The sequence below is a fragment of the Danio aesculapii genome, chromosome 16 (assembly GCF_903798145.1).
Source record: "Danio aesculapii chromosome 16, fDanAes4.1, whole genome shotgun sequence".
NCBI lineage: Eukaryota > Metazoa > Chordata > Actinopteri > Cypriniformes > Danionidae > Danio > Danio aesculapii.
In genome coordinates this window covers 24,277,968-24,294,353 of record NC_079450.1, presented here as the reverse complement: position 1 = coordinate 24,294,353, position 16,386 = coordinate 24,277,968, and the positions used below count along the sequence as shown (strand labels likewise).

The window sequence follows — 16,386 nt, the reverse complement described above, 5'->3', positions numbered from 1 at the left end:
ACTGCCCCCCTCTCAACCACACACTGCACGTACTGTTGTGGAGATTACACTATTAGAGTATGTTTTACTGTAAATTCGCCCTAAGTGGCGTTTTATACTCTTTAGAACATAATTTGGGCTGCTTGTCAATCAGACAATGCTTATAAAAGTGTCATGATAACAGTTATGAGTTTAACTGCACGTAGGGAGTCAGATTTTAATACAACTTTCCTTCACCTCCTCTTGCGGGTGGGCCCACGCGGTTTGAGCTACGCACTGGTCACTACTAACTGAATGGAGTAGGAGCACACAGTTGTTTTGTTGAATAAGTTGCATATAAAAGTTACGTTTCAAAACCGCCCAAAATTTGTCAACCCGCCAATGCCATTTTTTACGCGCATAATCAAATTTAAAACGCCCAATCTGGCAACACTGCCTGGTGGCGACCCCTGATTAATAAAAGCCCTAAGCTGAAAAGAAAATGAATGAATGACTTTCTTTTTTTCATTCCTTTATAACCTTTTTAAAATACATTTTAATCTGTTTTTCATAATTTTCACCGTTTATGTAAAGCACTTTAAATTACCATCGTGTATGAAATTTGCTATACAAATTAACTGGCCTTGCCTAAATTGAATTACTTTCACACATTATCATTTTATAGCAGATCTGCATCAAACATCAAAACTGTTTAATGTTTATACCGTGGAATGTTAAATTTGGTTTTGTTTTCGCTGAGATCTGTAAGAAAATCTGACAGCGAGTCCACATTTTTATTGCTTTTGCAAATAATTGTAAAACTATGGATGTCTCTGACCATTGCATGAATTTCATAATTATAAGTCCATAAACAGAAAAAGAGATTTCTGTAGTATTTCGTGTTAATGATAAAACATTTTAGCAAATCAAATTCACAATAGAGCTCGGCCTTGCATAGCATGCTCAATTAAAGTCACGCTGTTCATATTTAAATGTGTAACAGAATATTTTATTCATCTACATTTCACACATTATCAGCATTTGTCCTCGAGGAAAGCAATGATCTCCTCTATACTGTTGGTTTGTACCAATGATAACTTAAAACACAGATGGGTTTCTCCTGATGCGAAAAAAACAACCCAAACTTAGAAAACATTGTACAAACATGAGAAATTTTACAAAACTATACACAATCCAATGTGCTTGATAAAGTTTCATTTTACAATCTCAATGATTTCTTTCCTTTGTAAATATAATGAATTTTCCTTATTATAACTCTTATTTGGGTCAATCAATAAAACAAAAAAAATGGGTGCAAGTCATGGGCTGAACAAAGTAAATCAACACACCAAAAACAAAAGACTTGAGAGGAATTACAAATGCATGTAAATTCAGATGAAGCGTTTAAAATAAAGGAAGAAATTACAATCACAAGAATTAAAATAATTCCTTAAAGGAAAAGATATGTGAGCGCTAGTGGGGACATATGAAGAAAAGCTCTCTGAATGAACAAATGTAACGAAAGACGCTTTCCTTACACAACTATTTCACTGCACACCAAGACCATTTCACTGAAAAACCTTCTCCTCCTACCCTCAATGTATATATAATATACACATTTAACTACATCTCAACACTAATGCCATCATTAAATAAATCAGTTTAAAGCCAGTCCGCACAAAAAAAAAAACACCTTCAGGTGAGATGAGAAAAAAAACATACCCTCAATGATACGCATACATACAAACAACTGCATCTTAGTGATCACATGACCACACTTAAATAATTGCATGCAACGCTTTTAACGCTTTAACAGCATTAGCAAAGCGGGCGCTGAGAGGAAGTGGCCTGGTCGGACACAACAGACCGATTCCTCCCAAAAAGCACAATAAATACGGCTCTGAATCTCCCAGGTCAAAAACGTCAGAATAAATAGTGTAATTAATCATGACATGCCCTCGGGATACACTGTGAACAAACACAGTGCGACATGAACGATGGGCGCGTTTGCACACAAAGTCGGGGAATTCATCCAAACGCAAATGTATCAATGCAAATACATTACTCTGTCTGGCCAAAGAGTACGTTAGACTGTGTGAATTCTGCCACGCAGGAACACACAACTGTTTGCATAGAAGCATTTACTTCACAAGAGCAGAGAACTGTCGGAGCTAAAGGCTGGGTGTCTGTCACACACTTCGTTTTCTGATTGAAGAGGTAGTTTCACATTTCTCAAGGGATATGGAGTAAAGTTTACTTTGCAGGACACCAGTGCCTAATAAGAACAATAATAACAACAACAATGAGAAGATGCTTTTTGTATGTCAAAACAGGACTTCGACTACAGCTTTTGCCTTCCTTCTGCATGATCTCTCTCGATAAAGGAGCTTGGAAGATGGGGCCGGATGGAAATGGAAGATTAGGTGGGTCGTTTTGGGGGTGCGCAGGAGTCTTCCCTGCTGTGAGTGTCAGGGTCTCTGGAGCTGGACACCTGTGCTGCAGAGGACAAAGAGGAGACTCCGGGCAGGATGGAGGATGCTTGGCTAATAGAGCACGGATGAAGGTTAGAGCTGAAAGCCTTCCATCGGTCCCTCAGACTGCTGAAAAATGTACTGGCCCTGATTCTGATCCACCTGCGGGACGATGCTGGCGTCCTCCTCTTCCACGCCAAAGTAGTGCTCGATCAGGTCAAAGGCCTTCTGGTAAATCTCCTGATTCTCGTGGCTCTGCAGGAACTCAATCTTGTCCAAGCCTGAGGGGACAAATCAGCCAAACAAATTTGCAAACAGAACACGTACAACAGGGTTTACATGAATGAAAGGCATAGGAAAATGAAGAAGTTTCAGTTACGCATTTGCATTTTGAAGATATTCCCTAATACACAAGTCCCACTTTCTTCATTGGAAATGCGATGCGACTTTAAACTCCAAAAGCAAATTACACAATATAACTGACATCAAGTAAGTAAAACATGCACAGATGTGCAAACATTTGAATTGGCACCCAATGAGTGGCATGTGAGATGTTGTACTGCACTTTTCCCATAAAGCGCTAGTTTCAGTTTTGCTGCAAATATATTTGATTTATCGTAAATGTAAAAATAGTTATATAGTTTTTAATGAAGATCCATACTTTACTTTCAGTTTGTTTTACATTTTGTTTCTGAATACTATAAAATACATTCACCGGCCACTTTATTAGGTACACCTATCCAGCTGCTCATTAATGTACATTTCTAATCAGCCAATCACATGGCAGCAATTCAATGTAGGTCAAGACTATCTGCTGCTGTATAAACTGACCATTAGAATGGCGAAGAAAGGTGATTGGTTATTGGTGAATGGTTATTGGTGCCAGACGGGCTGGTCTGAGTATTTCAGAAACTGCTGATTTACTGGGATTTTCAGGCACAACCATCTCTAGGGTTTATAGAGAATCGCCTGAAAAGAGAAAATATCCAGTGAGCTGCAGTTCTGTGGCTGCAAATGCCTTGTTGACGCCAGAGGTCAGATGATAATGGCCAGACTGATTACAGCTTATAGAAAGGTAACAGTAACTCAAATAACCACCTATTACGACAGAGGTGTGCAGAAGAGCATCTCTGAACGCACAACACATCCAAACTTAAGGCAGATGGGCTACAGCAGCAGAAGACCACACTGGGTGCCACTCCTTTCAGCTAAGAACAGGAAAGTGAGGCTACAATTCACAAAGGATCACCAAAACTGAACAATAGAAGATTGGAAAAACGTTCAATGACAGAGAGTTCACTGTACTAAAATGGCCTCCACAGTCACCAGACCTCAATCCAATAAAGCACCTTTGTGATGTGGTGGAACGGGAGATTCACATCATGGATGTGCAGCCAACAAAACTGCAGCAACTGCGTGATATTGTCATGTCAATATGGACCAAAATCTCTGAGGAATATTTCCAGCACCATGTTGAATCTATGCCACGAAGGATTAATATTTCTGAAGGGGTCCAACCCGGTACAAGTAAGGTGTACCTAATAAAGTGGCTGGTGAGTGTATATATTTGCTGTGGAGTGAGGAGACCTAAAAATTAATATTTAGAGTGTTTTTGAGTCCTGTGGGTTCATCTAGGGCTAATGATTTATTGGGCTTTTTGCGATATTATTGAATAAATGATAACATATGCTCATTGTCACTTTTAATTAGTTTTCAAACTTATTTTTGAAACAAATTTCCCGTATTTTCCAAGTTTTTCCACGTTACTATGTGAGAATTTTTAAATAATTAAAGGAGCAATTTCTAATAAATAAAAATTATAATAAGCAAAACTACAAATATTTGTCTTTTGTCAAAAGAATTCTGTAAAGCATTATATATAAATATCTATAGAATTTTTATACATGTATTATTATAACAACAATAATAATAAAGAATAAGTCAAATTCAAGTTTTTGGACAATAAATCACACTACCACATACAAAAGTAACAATTACATTTAGACAAGGTTAAAACTGTTTTAAGCTTAGCACAATGTCAAAGAACAAGCTTTTTCAGCTTTCTTCTGTGAAATGATGTGATGTCTTTATCCAAATGAGGCAAAAATTGTATCATTTAATAGTACTTGATTCAGTGATTCAGCTTTTTTATCCTTTATTCAATATCCAAATCAAAATATCAGTATATGATAATTATTGGCGAGGTGTAGTATACCTACCGTAAGCCTCTTCAATGAGGGCACAGTAAGGGTTGATGCCCGTTCCGTTCTGCTTGGACTCCTGTTCTCCCAGTCTGAGGATGTTCTCCAGACCGTTCAGAGCCACCTGCACGATCTTCGAGTCCATCACCGTGAGCAGGTCACACATGGGCTTTATTGTGTTGAGAGAGACCAAATACCTGTGTGTAAAGCACAATTACATTAATTTTTCTACAAGAAACTACAACAGCTGATAAAAAGCTTTACTTAATTAGTAATTATGTGCGACATTTTAATAGATATGATTAATAGAGTTAATATTTATTGAAGAGACCTGGTAATATTAAATTATTTAAAAATAGATTAAGTTAAATTGACAGTCCTAGATCTTACATCAAAAATTAATAAGGGTCTACCAATCAGTATTAGAATCAAAATTCTTATTTCAATTGACTAAGTCCTTCAAGTCTACATCGCAACAAAACCACCCACATGCTCTCTTAGGTTAATATATATCAAATGTACTATATAAGAACATTGAAAAAAATTCATTGATGCAAAATGATTCCTCCTGAATCCCAGAAAAATCCTTTTAAATTTTGAGATCAAGGTAAAACCCACAGCAAGAGCCCACAGTGTACCTGATCTGCTCTGGAGTGCCTCCTGAAGTGGCGTTGGTTATCGCCCACGCAGCCTCCTTCCTGGTGCGGAACTCAGCTTTCTGCAATATCTCAATCAACACTGGGAATATGTTGGAATCAATCACCGCCTGCAACAGAAAAGCATCAAGTGAGTCACAGATGTTCAGACACAATAGGGCTTTTGCACTGCGCTTAATTTTCCGTTTACCATTGTTCCAAACCCCAGGTTAACTTGTAATATTAGATTCTTGTTTAGCACAGCTTTTGTGTTGTTAACCCTGCACTTCAGTGCTAAACAAGACAAAAGCAGGGCTAACCAAGCATCTAAATTACAATGCATAATGATGTTGTGTGAGAATTTAACAGCTAGATGCTAAGAAACTTCTTTAGGAAAGCATTTCGATTTAAAACGTACAATGGCTAGTTCAGCTAGTGTGATTTTACCAAGTAGAACATTCATTCATTTTCTTTTCCACTTAGTCCCTTTATTAATCAGGGGAATGAACAGTCAACTCCTCCAGCATACATTTTATGCAGCGAATGCCCTTCCAGCCACAACCCAACATTGGGAAACATCCATACACTCATTCACACACACACTGCGGCCAATTTAGCTTATTCAATTGACCTATAGCCCATGTCTTTGGACTGTGGGGGAAACCGGAGCACCTGGAGGAAACCCATGCCAACACGAGGAGAACATGCAAACTCCACACAGAAATGCCAATTGACCCAGCCGAGGCTCGAACCAGTGACCTTCTTGCTGTGAGACTATCGTGCTACCCACTGCACGACAGTGATGCTCCAAGTAGGACATTTTTACATTAACATCTATGTTGATCCTGGAACAATGTTCCAATCAGCCAATCAGATTTAAGCGCAAGTTTCCAGTTATGCTAAGTTTAGATCTTACAGTTAGGGTTATGTGCTTCTACATCATTGTTATCCATCTATTAATCCGCAGTTAGGGTTAAGGAAAAGGCATGGATTATATTTTCAAACAGGAATGAAGTTTCAGGATCAACAGAGATGCTAATCCAGGACAGCATTCTACTTGACAAAAATCACACCCACCAGACAGTTCACTTAAATAAAAAAAAAGCCACCAACATCTTGGATAGCCTGAGGGAGAGTAAAGTTTATTCATCATTTTTGGGATCGGTTATGATTAGGCCCACACGGAATCTGCGCGCGCAGAATTCCGCAGATATTAGCCCATCACAGATTCTGTTTATTTACTTGTTTAAGTGTATAAATTTATATTTATTTAGTTTTTAATGTAATTACAGTAATATTATTGACTAATGTGAAAATATTCATATGATTTATTTACAATACAGTTTGTAAAGTAATAATTTTCTGTCTTTTAGTAGATCTATTATATGAGACACTTGCTTTGTTTACCAAATGAAGTGGATCTAATTGGACTTGCATTGTAAATATTAGATAAAAGGTAAAAAGGTATTACTTTTTATTTCATATATTAAGGTTTTATTTATGATATGAAAAACCCGCATAAATCTGCAGATTTAACACAATTCTGTGCAGAAATAGCAAAAAATGTCAGCAGATTCCGTCTGGCCCTAGTTATGACTTTCGTTTTAGCCTTGGAATGATGTCACGTAATTCCATAATTGTTATTTCTTCAGTTGCGTTTGAAGTATAGTAGAGCCTTTGTACATGTGGTGTCAATCCTATGGTAGTCATTCTGAAGTACCTGAATTTGCGCTCTGTTCCCGGCGGTGATATTAGAGACGGTCCAACAGGCCTCTTTTTTGATGGATTCCTTTGGACTGCTGAGTAAATGGAGCAGGCAGGGCAGAGCGGAGCAGTTCAGAATCACCTGACATACAACAAAGCAGCAAAACAGGTCAGAAAACTGCTTCAGTTTGACACTATCTGAACAACTCAGCATCTAACAAAGTTGCTCCTCTACCTGGGTTTGAATATCATCTCCGGTTACAATGTTTCCCACTGCTCTCAATGCAGGAGACACCACTTTGTAATCACTGTGCCTGTTAAAGAACACAGATGGATGTTAAGCTAGTTCAACGAGGGCTATTGCTTGCATCAGCATGTCTGATCCTCACATGAGCAACTCCACCAGTCTGCGGCACACGCCTGAGTCAATGACTGTCTGGATTTTGTCATTGGGTCCGTCTGACAGGTATGAAAGAGCCCAGCAAGCATCTGCGAGGACGTCAGGATCGCTGCTAAAGAGCAATCTGGAGAGCACACTCAGGCAGGGTGACACCTGTAATGCAGGAACAATATCCTTTAAGTATATGTATCATGTTTACGGAAAAAACAACAACAATGGTTTACACAAAAAGAGTGATTGTGTGGATCAAAGAAACTTGATAACTATGCATTTGGAATGTGGTTTAACCAGAACTGTTTAGGGACCTCACCTTCGCGAAGTCCGGAGGGGGATTTTTCCCTCTGCACAGGTTGGACAGGGCCCACACTGCGTTTCGGGTGGTAGTGAGACGATTTGACTTTGCAAGCAACCTGAAGAGAAGAGTAGAGTATAAAATCGTTGTGCTACACAATCTGACCACTAGATGGCAGATTTGGGAAAGAGTTTGCCTAAATGCTGCAGCAAAAAAATAAAAAAATGCTAAAAGCATAGCAAAAAACAAGCTCAAAACTCAAGTCGCAAAGCACACATCAGCGATTTGAAACAAAAACATTTAATGACATAAGGAGGTTTTATTCTGTGTCAGCGGTTCTTATGACGATACGGCTCCCAATCATGAAATCGCTACCAACAACTTCCTTGAACACAACGACACTTACAAGTATTTTCCAAGATAATTCCAAAAACAAATAATATGCAACTTTCTCCATTGATAGAGAAAAAGACGCATTCAAAAAGAATTTATTAAACTAAGCAAAAGTTAAAAAGATTTATCATCATGTCACAAAAAATTCTGTTCTTTTTGGTTTCATCAGATAAATAAAGAATCAATGTTCATTAAAAATCAAATCAGCATATTATGATGTCTGAAAGATCATGCATGCAGTACTGAAGACCAGTGAATGCCTTAAATAGAACTTTTTCAATACAAGTAGTGGTGTAACAGATCACAAGTCTCATGGTTCAGATCACATTATGGTTTTTTAGTCACGAATTGGACCATTTTTCAGATCATCCAAAAAGGAGAGGAGAAAACTGTACTTTGCTTTCCATTTTTTACAAAAACAGCACTGCAAGAAACTTTTAGATTTAACAAACAGAACTTAGACCCTGTAATTTATAAAAAAATAAAACAAAGAAATGATCAGCTGGATAAAAATAAATTGTAAAATATTCAGTACTGTGAGGAAAAAAAAATCCCTTACTACTGTTGCTGATGATGCTAAATGTTGAAATCTAACATTATAATTTGTACAACCCATATTTATTTTAAGTCTCATTTTCAATTAATGATTCAGTTATTCACTCATGAAACGTCATGTTTCATTGCTAGATCGATCATTTTAAAAGAATTATTCAGTGGCATTTTTTGGAAGGCTGGTTTTCACCAGCTATTGGTTAAATAATGTAATTGCTACCTACAACTTTCATTTTTGAGCACATGATGGTGATTTTAAGCTTTACCATAAAAACAGTGGTTATATCTAAACTATAAACTGTCATTCAATACTTATTATTTTTATTTTCATAGCTAACTCAAAAGACTGGATCTCTTTCTTGATTTTTGCGTTTTTACCTTTAAAAACCTAAGAAACCCACCACATGCCAAATAACCTACCACAACTTCTTCCATCATCATTATATTATACAGGAAAGCCTAAAAGCTTTCATACATGTGATTTGAATGACCCGAGAGGCAATCTCTCTGCAATCATTACAAATTTATGATTAATCTACAAGTTAGATTTTTTTTAATCCGCTGGACACGTGTTCCGAACTGTGGAACATTACATTTCACAAAATTACATTTACTGATAGTTCTGATAAAGTAAATGTAGTATTTACTCCTGTCATGTACTGATAGGAATAACCTCAGTCCTGTTGTTAACTTATTTACATCTATAGTTAAAAACGCCAGTAGTGTCACTTCAGAACTGCTTTCATTTTTGTTCTATTTTTCATCCGTGAAATTCTTTTGCTGAAGTAACTATTCACTGACAAAATGAACTGCTGTGTAGTGAGACAGTTAACAGCTTTGGCAAAGATGAATAACCTGCGCAACTGAGATAACGGAGAGCTATTCACCAGATATTACACAATTCCCAAAAAACCCAAATATAAAGGCATGCAATCACAGATTCGGTATCAGCCGAAGGAACTCACTGCTGAAGAGAGGGCAAAATGCCACAGTTGAGGACGTAATCTCTGCATTCTGCGTTATCGCCAGCAATATTTCCTAACGCCCACACGGCCTGCAAAAACAGCCATACACAACACTTACATTGTGCTCTGGAGTTCTTAAAAACCAACTACTGGCTGAAAAGAACGAAACAAATGGCAATCTATTTAAAAGTAATAATTATAATCACCTGCTCTTGTACATCCTCATACTCCGAGTTGAGCAGCTCTATAAAAATGGGCACAGCTCCAGTCTCAATGACCACCTTGGTGTGTTGAAAGGTCCCTGAGGCAATGTTGGTCAGGGCCCATGCAGCTTCAAACTGGACAAAGCATGCGACAATATATCATAAAAAAATTGGCTGTAATGGCAATGTAGCATTCGCAAAGCTTTTGTATTGTTATGTTCTTACCTGCAGTGTGCAGTTATCACTCCTTCTTAGGAATTCAACAAATTGGTTGACGACACCAGGTGTGCCGATGACCTCATCAATGGGAGGATTGGGCTCTGAGGTAAGCACACAACAAGTGTACCATTAAACGACTGTCATCCTTGAGTCTATGAGAGCTTCTGTGATAACACTAACCTTTAGAGAGTAACTTTCTAAACTTCTGAGTGGCTATTAGCTGCTGGTCTGGATCCTCAGAGAAGATCATCTGAATCACGTCTTGAGTTATGACTCCTTCCTGCAGATATAACGTTCATATTGCATGTGGTTTTAAACTCAATAAATGGGTAAAATGTGCCAGTATGGGACTTGTGCTTTACCATTACTCTATATTCATTTGTTGTGTGTGCATTTGAACACATTTAGGGGCAGTAAAAAATTTTTTTATTATTCTTTTTTTCTTTTTTTTTTATTCAGCCAGCCAGCCAGATAGACATACAAACATACACAGGGTTTTCACTGGCTCAAAATGAGGCAGAGGTGGTATTTTTCCCTCCCCCTTCATACTCGATCTCATGTTACTTAAAGCTCCAACACGTACAAGTAGCACTTCTTGTTTGTATTTCCTCTTCATGTTGAATTGCTGAATGCCTCCTCATTTGTAAGTTGCTTTAAACAAAGTTGCTTTAGTGTCTGCTGCTAAATGATTAAATGTATCAAAATAATGAAATTTTGTTATTTAAAACATTATATTTGTATTATTCTTGTAATCTTATCAAGTAAATCATTATCTTTTTTAAAAAGGCTACCATTGAATGTCATTAAATACATGAACAGAGGTGGCAAAAATTTGATTGAGCTGGCCACTTAATGCTCTATGCAGGAAGAACCCAGTGTGTGTGTGTGTGTGTGTGCATAACTGCAAGACAGCAATGTTTCAAATACCTTTTGTGAAAATGAAATGTCATAATATTGATTCATTCAATATGCTTCACATTATGCAGCACTACTAAACCAAGCCCATGGCAAGAGCACTTGTCTTGTCATGTTTACACTGTCAGGTCTTGATGTTCAATTTCCGATTTGTTGCCCATATCTGATTTTTTTTGTCTATTTACACGTTTTTTTAAATTGTGACCCATTTCTGATTCATGCGTTTTTACTTGCCATACAATTCAAGATGTTGCGCATGTGTAAAGACGTGTGTAAACAAATTGTGGTGAGCTTTGATGAAAATCAGTAGATATGAATTTTTAGGATGAGCAAACCAACATTTGAGATGCTTTTTCAAAGCTTGTCCACATACCTGTCCTACAATGACACATCGTTTTGTTAGGCCATCCCTTTGGAGATGCACGTCAGAGTTGCACTCTGGTGGCTAGCAACAGGTGCGGGTTATAGCACATTGGCACTTCTGTTTGATATAAGCAGTGCAGTGGTGTCTCTAAGGCTGCATTTACACTGCAGATCTTGATGATGAATTCCGATTTTGTGGCTGTATTCGATTTTTTTGATGACCTGCTTACATCATCTTTTAAAAGTGACTCGTATCCGATCGTCTGCATTTACACTGCACACAGCAAAGGCGCAATGTCCAGGAAAGAAAAAAAAAAGAAAAAAAGAGTGGCCGCTGACTAAAAGCTGATAATTAAAGAGTGCTCTTTTCTCTATTCCTGTATGTAATCTGTTCGCAGCTTTTGACAATCTGTTCTCATTTGTCCATCTTTTTTTTGATATATAGGCTTTTTTTAAACCTTTAGGCATCTTAACGTAATGTCCATGGTGTGATTTATGCAACAGTTTTATATTAGTTTATATTGGTTGCGTGGCGGACATTGCACTCTCTCTCTCGTTAACACTTAAATAACTGTGCTATATGTCAAAAGCTGTTTAAGTCCTCATGTATGAGATTTAAGGTTTGGAACTCTGCTGAAGTGTATTCTGAATGAAAGCGTCAGAGTTGACGTCATCCGATATGGTTTTTAATGACGCGAGAGTTGCATTGACAGGTAAAAATCCGATCTACCTGCTTACACTGCAGACACGAGGGCACAGATCCGATTCATATCGGAAAAATGTCCACATATGAACAAGGCCTGAATCTGATTTGAGTAAATCGGAATCCATGCGATTTGTTCCTGCTTACAAGTACATTGGCCATATCCGATCTGTGCCACATGGGGAAGAGGAAAAAAAATTAACATTAAAAAAAATAAATAAATAAAAAATATTCGGAATCGAGTCACTTGAACAGTGCAGTGTAAGTGGAGCCTAATAGTGAGTGAGTTCTATAAAGCCATGCAAGACGAGTTTCCTCTGTTGTTGTTTTCCGCATTGGGGTCTCCACACACGCTCTTCTATGTCATTAAACCACAGAGAAGTACTACATTGTCGCAAATGTAACGACATACAAAACCGAATGCCTCAATAAATCTGATCTGCCTGTTTACATGATAGTAGCATTGCCACATATCCGATTTATATCTTATTTATTTCCACATATGAAGGAGGCCTGAAACCGATCTCTGAATATCCAAATGCATGCATTTTTGTCTATGGTCATAGAACAGATCCGATCTATGTCACATACGAGCAAAAAAAAAAAACCAAAAAAACATCGTAATTGGGTCACATTTAACTTGCAGTGTAAACAGGGCCTTTGTGTATTGTATTATACATCATTTGCATTGATTATTATATACATTATATAGTGTTTACACAACAAGAACAGTCTGCGGATTGGAATACTTACACCTGATACAGGTACAGTGGAGCTGATATCAGGATCCTGAATGGGGCATTCAAGCATGGACTCTTCACCAGGTGGTAGAGACACATTCCTCCTCTTGAACAGCTGCAGAGAGAGAAGAACTAATACATCAACAAATTAGGTGACATAAAAAATTATGTTTTCATTAAACACTTCTTCTAATGTGTTCAAGAAATCCATTAGTAAAACTGCAATTTAGTGTAGTAGATTAGAGAAGAAAAAAGATGGCAGACCTGCTCCTCCCTCTTCTGTTTACGGAGCTGTATCCCTTCCTCCTCTCTCCGTCTCCGCATTTCCTGGGGGTTCAGGGCTTTATTCTTGTAGCTCTTCATTCGATAGTTATCTTTGCCTGGGCTTGCCATTGCGTCTTCAGATAAGCAAAAGGAATGCAGTCAGTTTTTCATCCTGATACTCAATTGCAGTCTAAAATCAGCAGATTAACTGAGCAATGACCTAGACTACAGTATAGACTATGAGATTCAAAACTGGTTAAGCCAGCATGCAATTCTACTCATAACTTGAGTTAAATAAGTGTAAACCAAAAAACAGGTTTATCTTAAAGCAATTGTGCTTATTAATACTTGTATTTCCTTTGTAACCCTACTAAACACTGACATTTTTGTGCTGCTCATCTTTTTATATATATAACAAGATATATTAACTCAAACTTCTGTCCCATTTATTGGTTGAATTTCATTTTGACAGTGTTCTTTAGAGTTCTGTAGATAATAGAAGCAACTTTGCAACTACATGTCAACTACCACTAGTAAATTGTTTTGGCCAATTAACATCAGGTATAAACATTCATTTTAATTTATCAGATCATGTGGAGGGAGACAGTTGGTTAACTTTGTTTTATTAATCTTCTTTTACTCACTTTCCTGATTTATTCAAAGAGAAGTTCTATTTGTGGGTGCAAGTTTAGGCGATATCTGGTCTTTCGATCAAATATTGCGAAATAATTTCACATTATTTATATATGAACAACATAAAATGATACAGTATATAGAACTGAGAGAAGATACGCAAAACACTCTTGGTTTGTGTTACAATCAGTATGGGTTAATAAAATAAATAAATATATTTTTTAAATATTACTTATTTTTGCCTTTGAAACAAAGTTACCATCATAGATAGTTTAAATCTGATGTAGCTAGCGCACTTCAACAGCACGTCATGTAATGTGTAATATTTAGGCATTAAGTCAGCAGGCAGAGAATAGATGGCTTTTGTGGCTGTTTGAACGCATACGACCAAATGACCATCTACACCACAAGAGAAATTTAATCCAAGGTGATTTCTAACAACTCTAAATGGTAAAAACATTTAAGAACCCAGTTACATCTGTGTCAGAATTGTCCACTCCTAACAAAATGCATTCTAATACCAGGTCACAGCTTGAACAGGGTTTCAAGTTAGGCCTGCTAGAATGTGCTGACGTACTACAAAGTTACTTTTAGTCTGAAGAATGTCTGTTGATGGAACATTCAAACAGATATGATGAAGTCTTCCAAATACACCAATAACTACAAACTGACATATTTCTGTAGTTGTGGTTAAGTTGAAATTGTAGTTCATTAATCTTGGTCTATCCAGACTCAAGCCAAATCCTATTTCTGTGCGCAATTTAGTATAAAATTTCAGGATTTATGCAGAATAATTTTTAGAGTATAGGAAATGAAAACTCAAACTGAAATTTAATGAAATACGTTACCATAATTGGCCACAAGTCACAACTTTCCTTTTAAAAAAAACACCTGAAAACTTGTGAAGAGCTTTTAAAATTTGTCAAAATAGCTGCAGGGTTTCCTCTGTCACACACAAGTGAAGATCTACAAGGAGATGTGTTTTTGATCCTTGCACTGAACTGTAATGGACAACATGACATTTAAAGTCACACCTAATGACATACATGTATGCTTCTGGTTTGTTTCGATGTGTTGCGTTCACAAGAGTCATTTCAGTAGTACGTTTGTTTGGTACACGCCACAATTCAGATGGCAAATTTACCAGAATTCACACATTCAAATAAACTGCATAGAAATTACATAAGAGTTAGTTTTAAACTAACCAAACCTGCCAAGCGCAAAATTATGCTGAATAATATCTGCAATAATACGTTTTTGGTCCACACACAGTACTCATTAGGATTTTGGTCCATCACAGTAAATGTTTAATCCACCCAATAAGATTAAAAACATATTAGCCTTTTCAAAGCCACAAAAAATAGCATGTTCTGCAAAATGGACACCAACAAGTATCCATGTTTGAGGTAAATTTGGTTTTACATTCACACATTCAGACGTTCTCCTTAAAAACATAATTTCAGAAAAATATTATTTACCAATTCCAAATAGGGAAATCACATTAGCAGCCAATGACTATCACAGTACAACATTGTTCACAATCTATTAAATAGGGCTAATGTTGTTTTGAAGTTATACTTGCACGCGATTTTAAACAAATATTCAAAGTAGCGTGGTAAACTATATAGGAACTGTTAAAGTGAACGAATGTGCGAATATAAAACCGACTTTACCTCAATGTATCGATACATGGGAAAAGCGTAATAATAATGAATGGAGACTGTCAGCCTCAACACCTGCTTACACTGAGGACGAGAACAAATCACGCAGGTTTAAACTGAAACAACTTGACGTTTAACAGAAGTGTAATTTGTAGAAGGGAATTTCACTCCAAGGCTTAAAACATGATTTAGACAATAGAGGTAAAGTTGGTTTTATATTCCCACATTCGTTCATTTAGAAGTCTGTATATTGTTTACCATGTTACTTTGAATATTCGGTCTGAATTAGCATGCGAGTATGACTTGAAAACTACATTAACAAGGTTTATTTGACTGTGAACAATGTTGTACTTTGATAGTCAATGGCTGCTAATATGATTTCGCTATTTAGAGTTTGCATATAATACTTTTATGAAATTATATTAAGGGGAAAGTCCGAATGTAAAACCAACTTTACCTCTACATGTCGACATCTCTAACTTCTGAATACTTGGTTTACATAAACACAGCAGTCGTGTTTTAATCGGATCAGCTGGTTATGCTGGTGGTGGAAGACTGAAGTACTTTTACACACATTAAACTTAACATACACTACATGACCTATTCTAGTTTTAAAATCACTTAAAAGCATCTTTAATCATTAAAGCAAGCCGATTGCAGTGACTCATAAAAATAAACGTTCCTTCGGTAACGTTAACCCAATTGACACATGCTTTTAACTGGACAGCGGCGACCAAGACGACTTGGATCAAAAAGTCGGTTAAAACCACTAGTACCTTTTAATACGTTACATGTTTATAGTCGGTCTAACGTTAATCCTGCAGGCCTCTTCACTTTCACCCGGATCTGCGATCAGCTTCCTTGTGCTAACTCGCTAACTGTGTTATGCTAGCTTGGATTGAACGTCAAAACTTCCCTCTGCTCTCTTTAGTCGCCCTGCTCTCTCATTCACTTCCCAAAAATAAACGCCATTGACATATTAGAAAGTATACGAGTCTTACCCATTTGTTGTAGACTGGAGAGAGAAATACTGGCCGTGTGTTTTTAAATTTCTCTCAAGACCCTCCCGAGTTCCTCCAGCTGAGGGCAATATGGCGTCGACGGGAGAGGAACG

General features: G+C 37.1%; 1 protein-coding gene across 1 annotated transcript; it reads right to left on the bottom strand.

Moving 5' to 3' along the window:
• Positions 1-945: 945 nt before the first annotated feature.
• Positions 946-16,382, bottom strand: kpna5 (karyopherin alpha 5 (importin alpha 6)). Its single transcript, XM_056474800.1, has 14 exons — positions 16,274-16,382; positions 12,979-13,112; positions 12,728-12,829; positions 10,174-10,273; positions 10,000-10,094; positions 9,778-9,909; positions 9,572-9,660; positions 7,680-7,779; positions 7,359-7,522; positions 7,205-7,283; positions 6,986-7,111; positions 5,269-5,396; positions 4,649-4,827; positions 946-2,710 (listed from the first exon to the last, which is right to left on the bottom strand). Exons 1-14 carry the CDS (start codon positions 16,275-16,277, stop codon positions 2,523-2,525), a joined length of 1,620 nt encoding a protein of 539 aa, XP_056330775.1. The 5' UTR covers positions 16,278-16,382; the 3' UTR covers positions 946-2,522.
• Between the last annotated feature and the right edge of the window lie 4 nt (positions 16,383-16,386).

Bases quoted from the DNA above. Each gene is read 5' to 3' on its own strand.
- kpna5 (XM_056474800.1), bottom strand. The intron at 10,274-12,727 runs GTAAGTATTCCA...TTATATCTGCAG, and splicing joins CCACTGTACCTGTATCAGGT to GAAGGAGTCATAACTCAAGA. The intron at 5,397-6,985 runs GTACTTCAGAAT...TTTCTGTTGCAG, and splicing joins GGAACAGAGCGCAAATTCAG to GCGGTGATTGATTCCAACAT.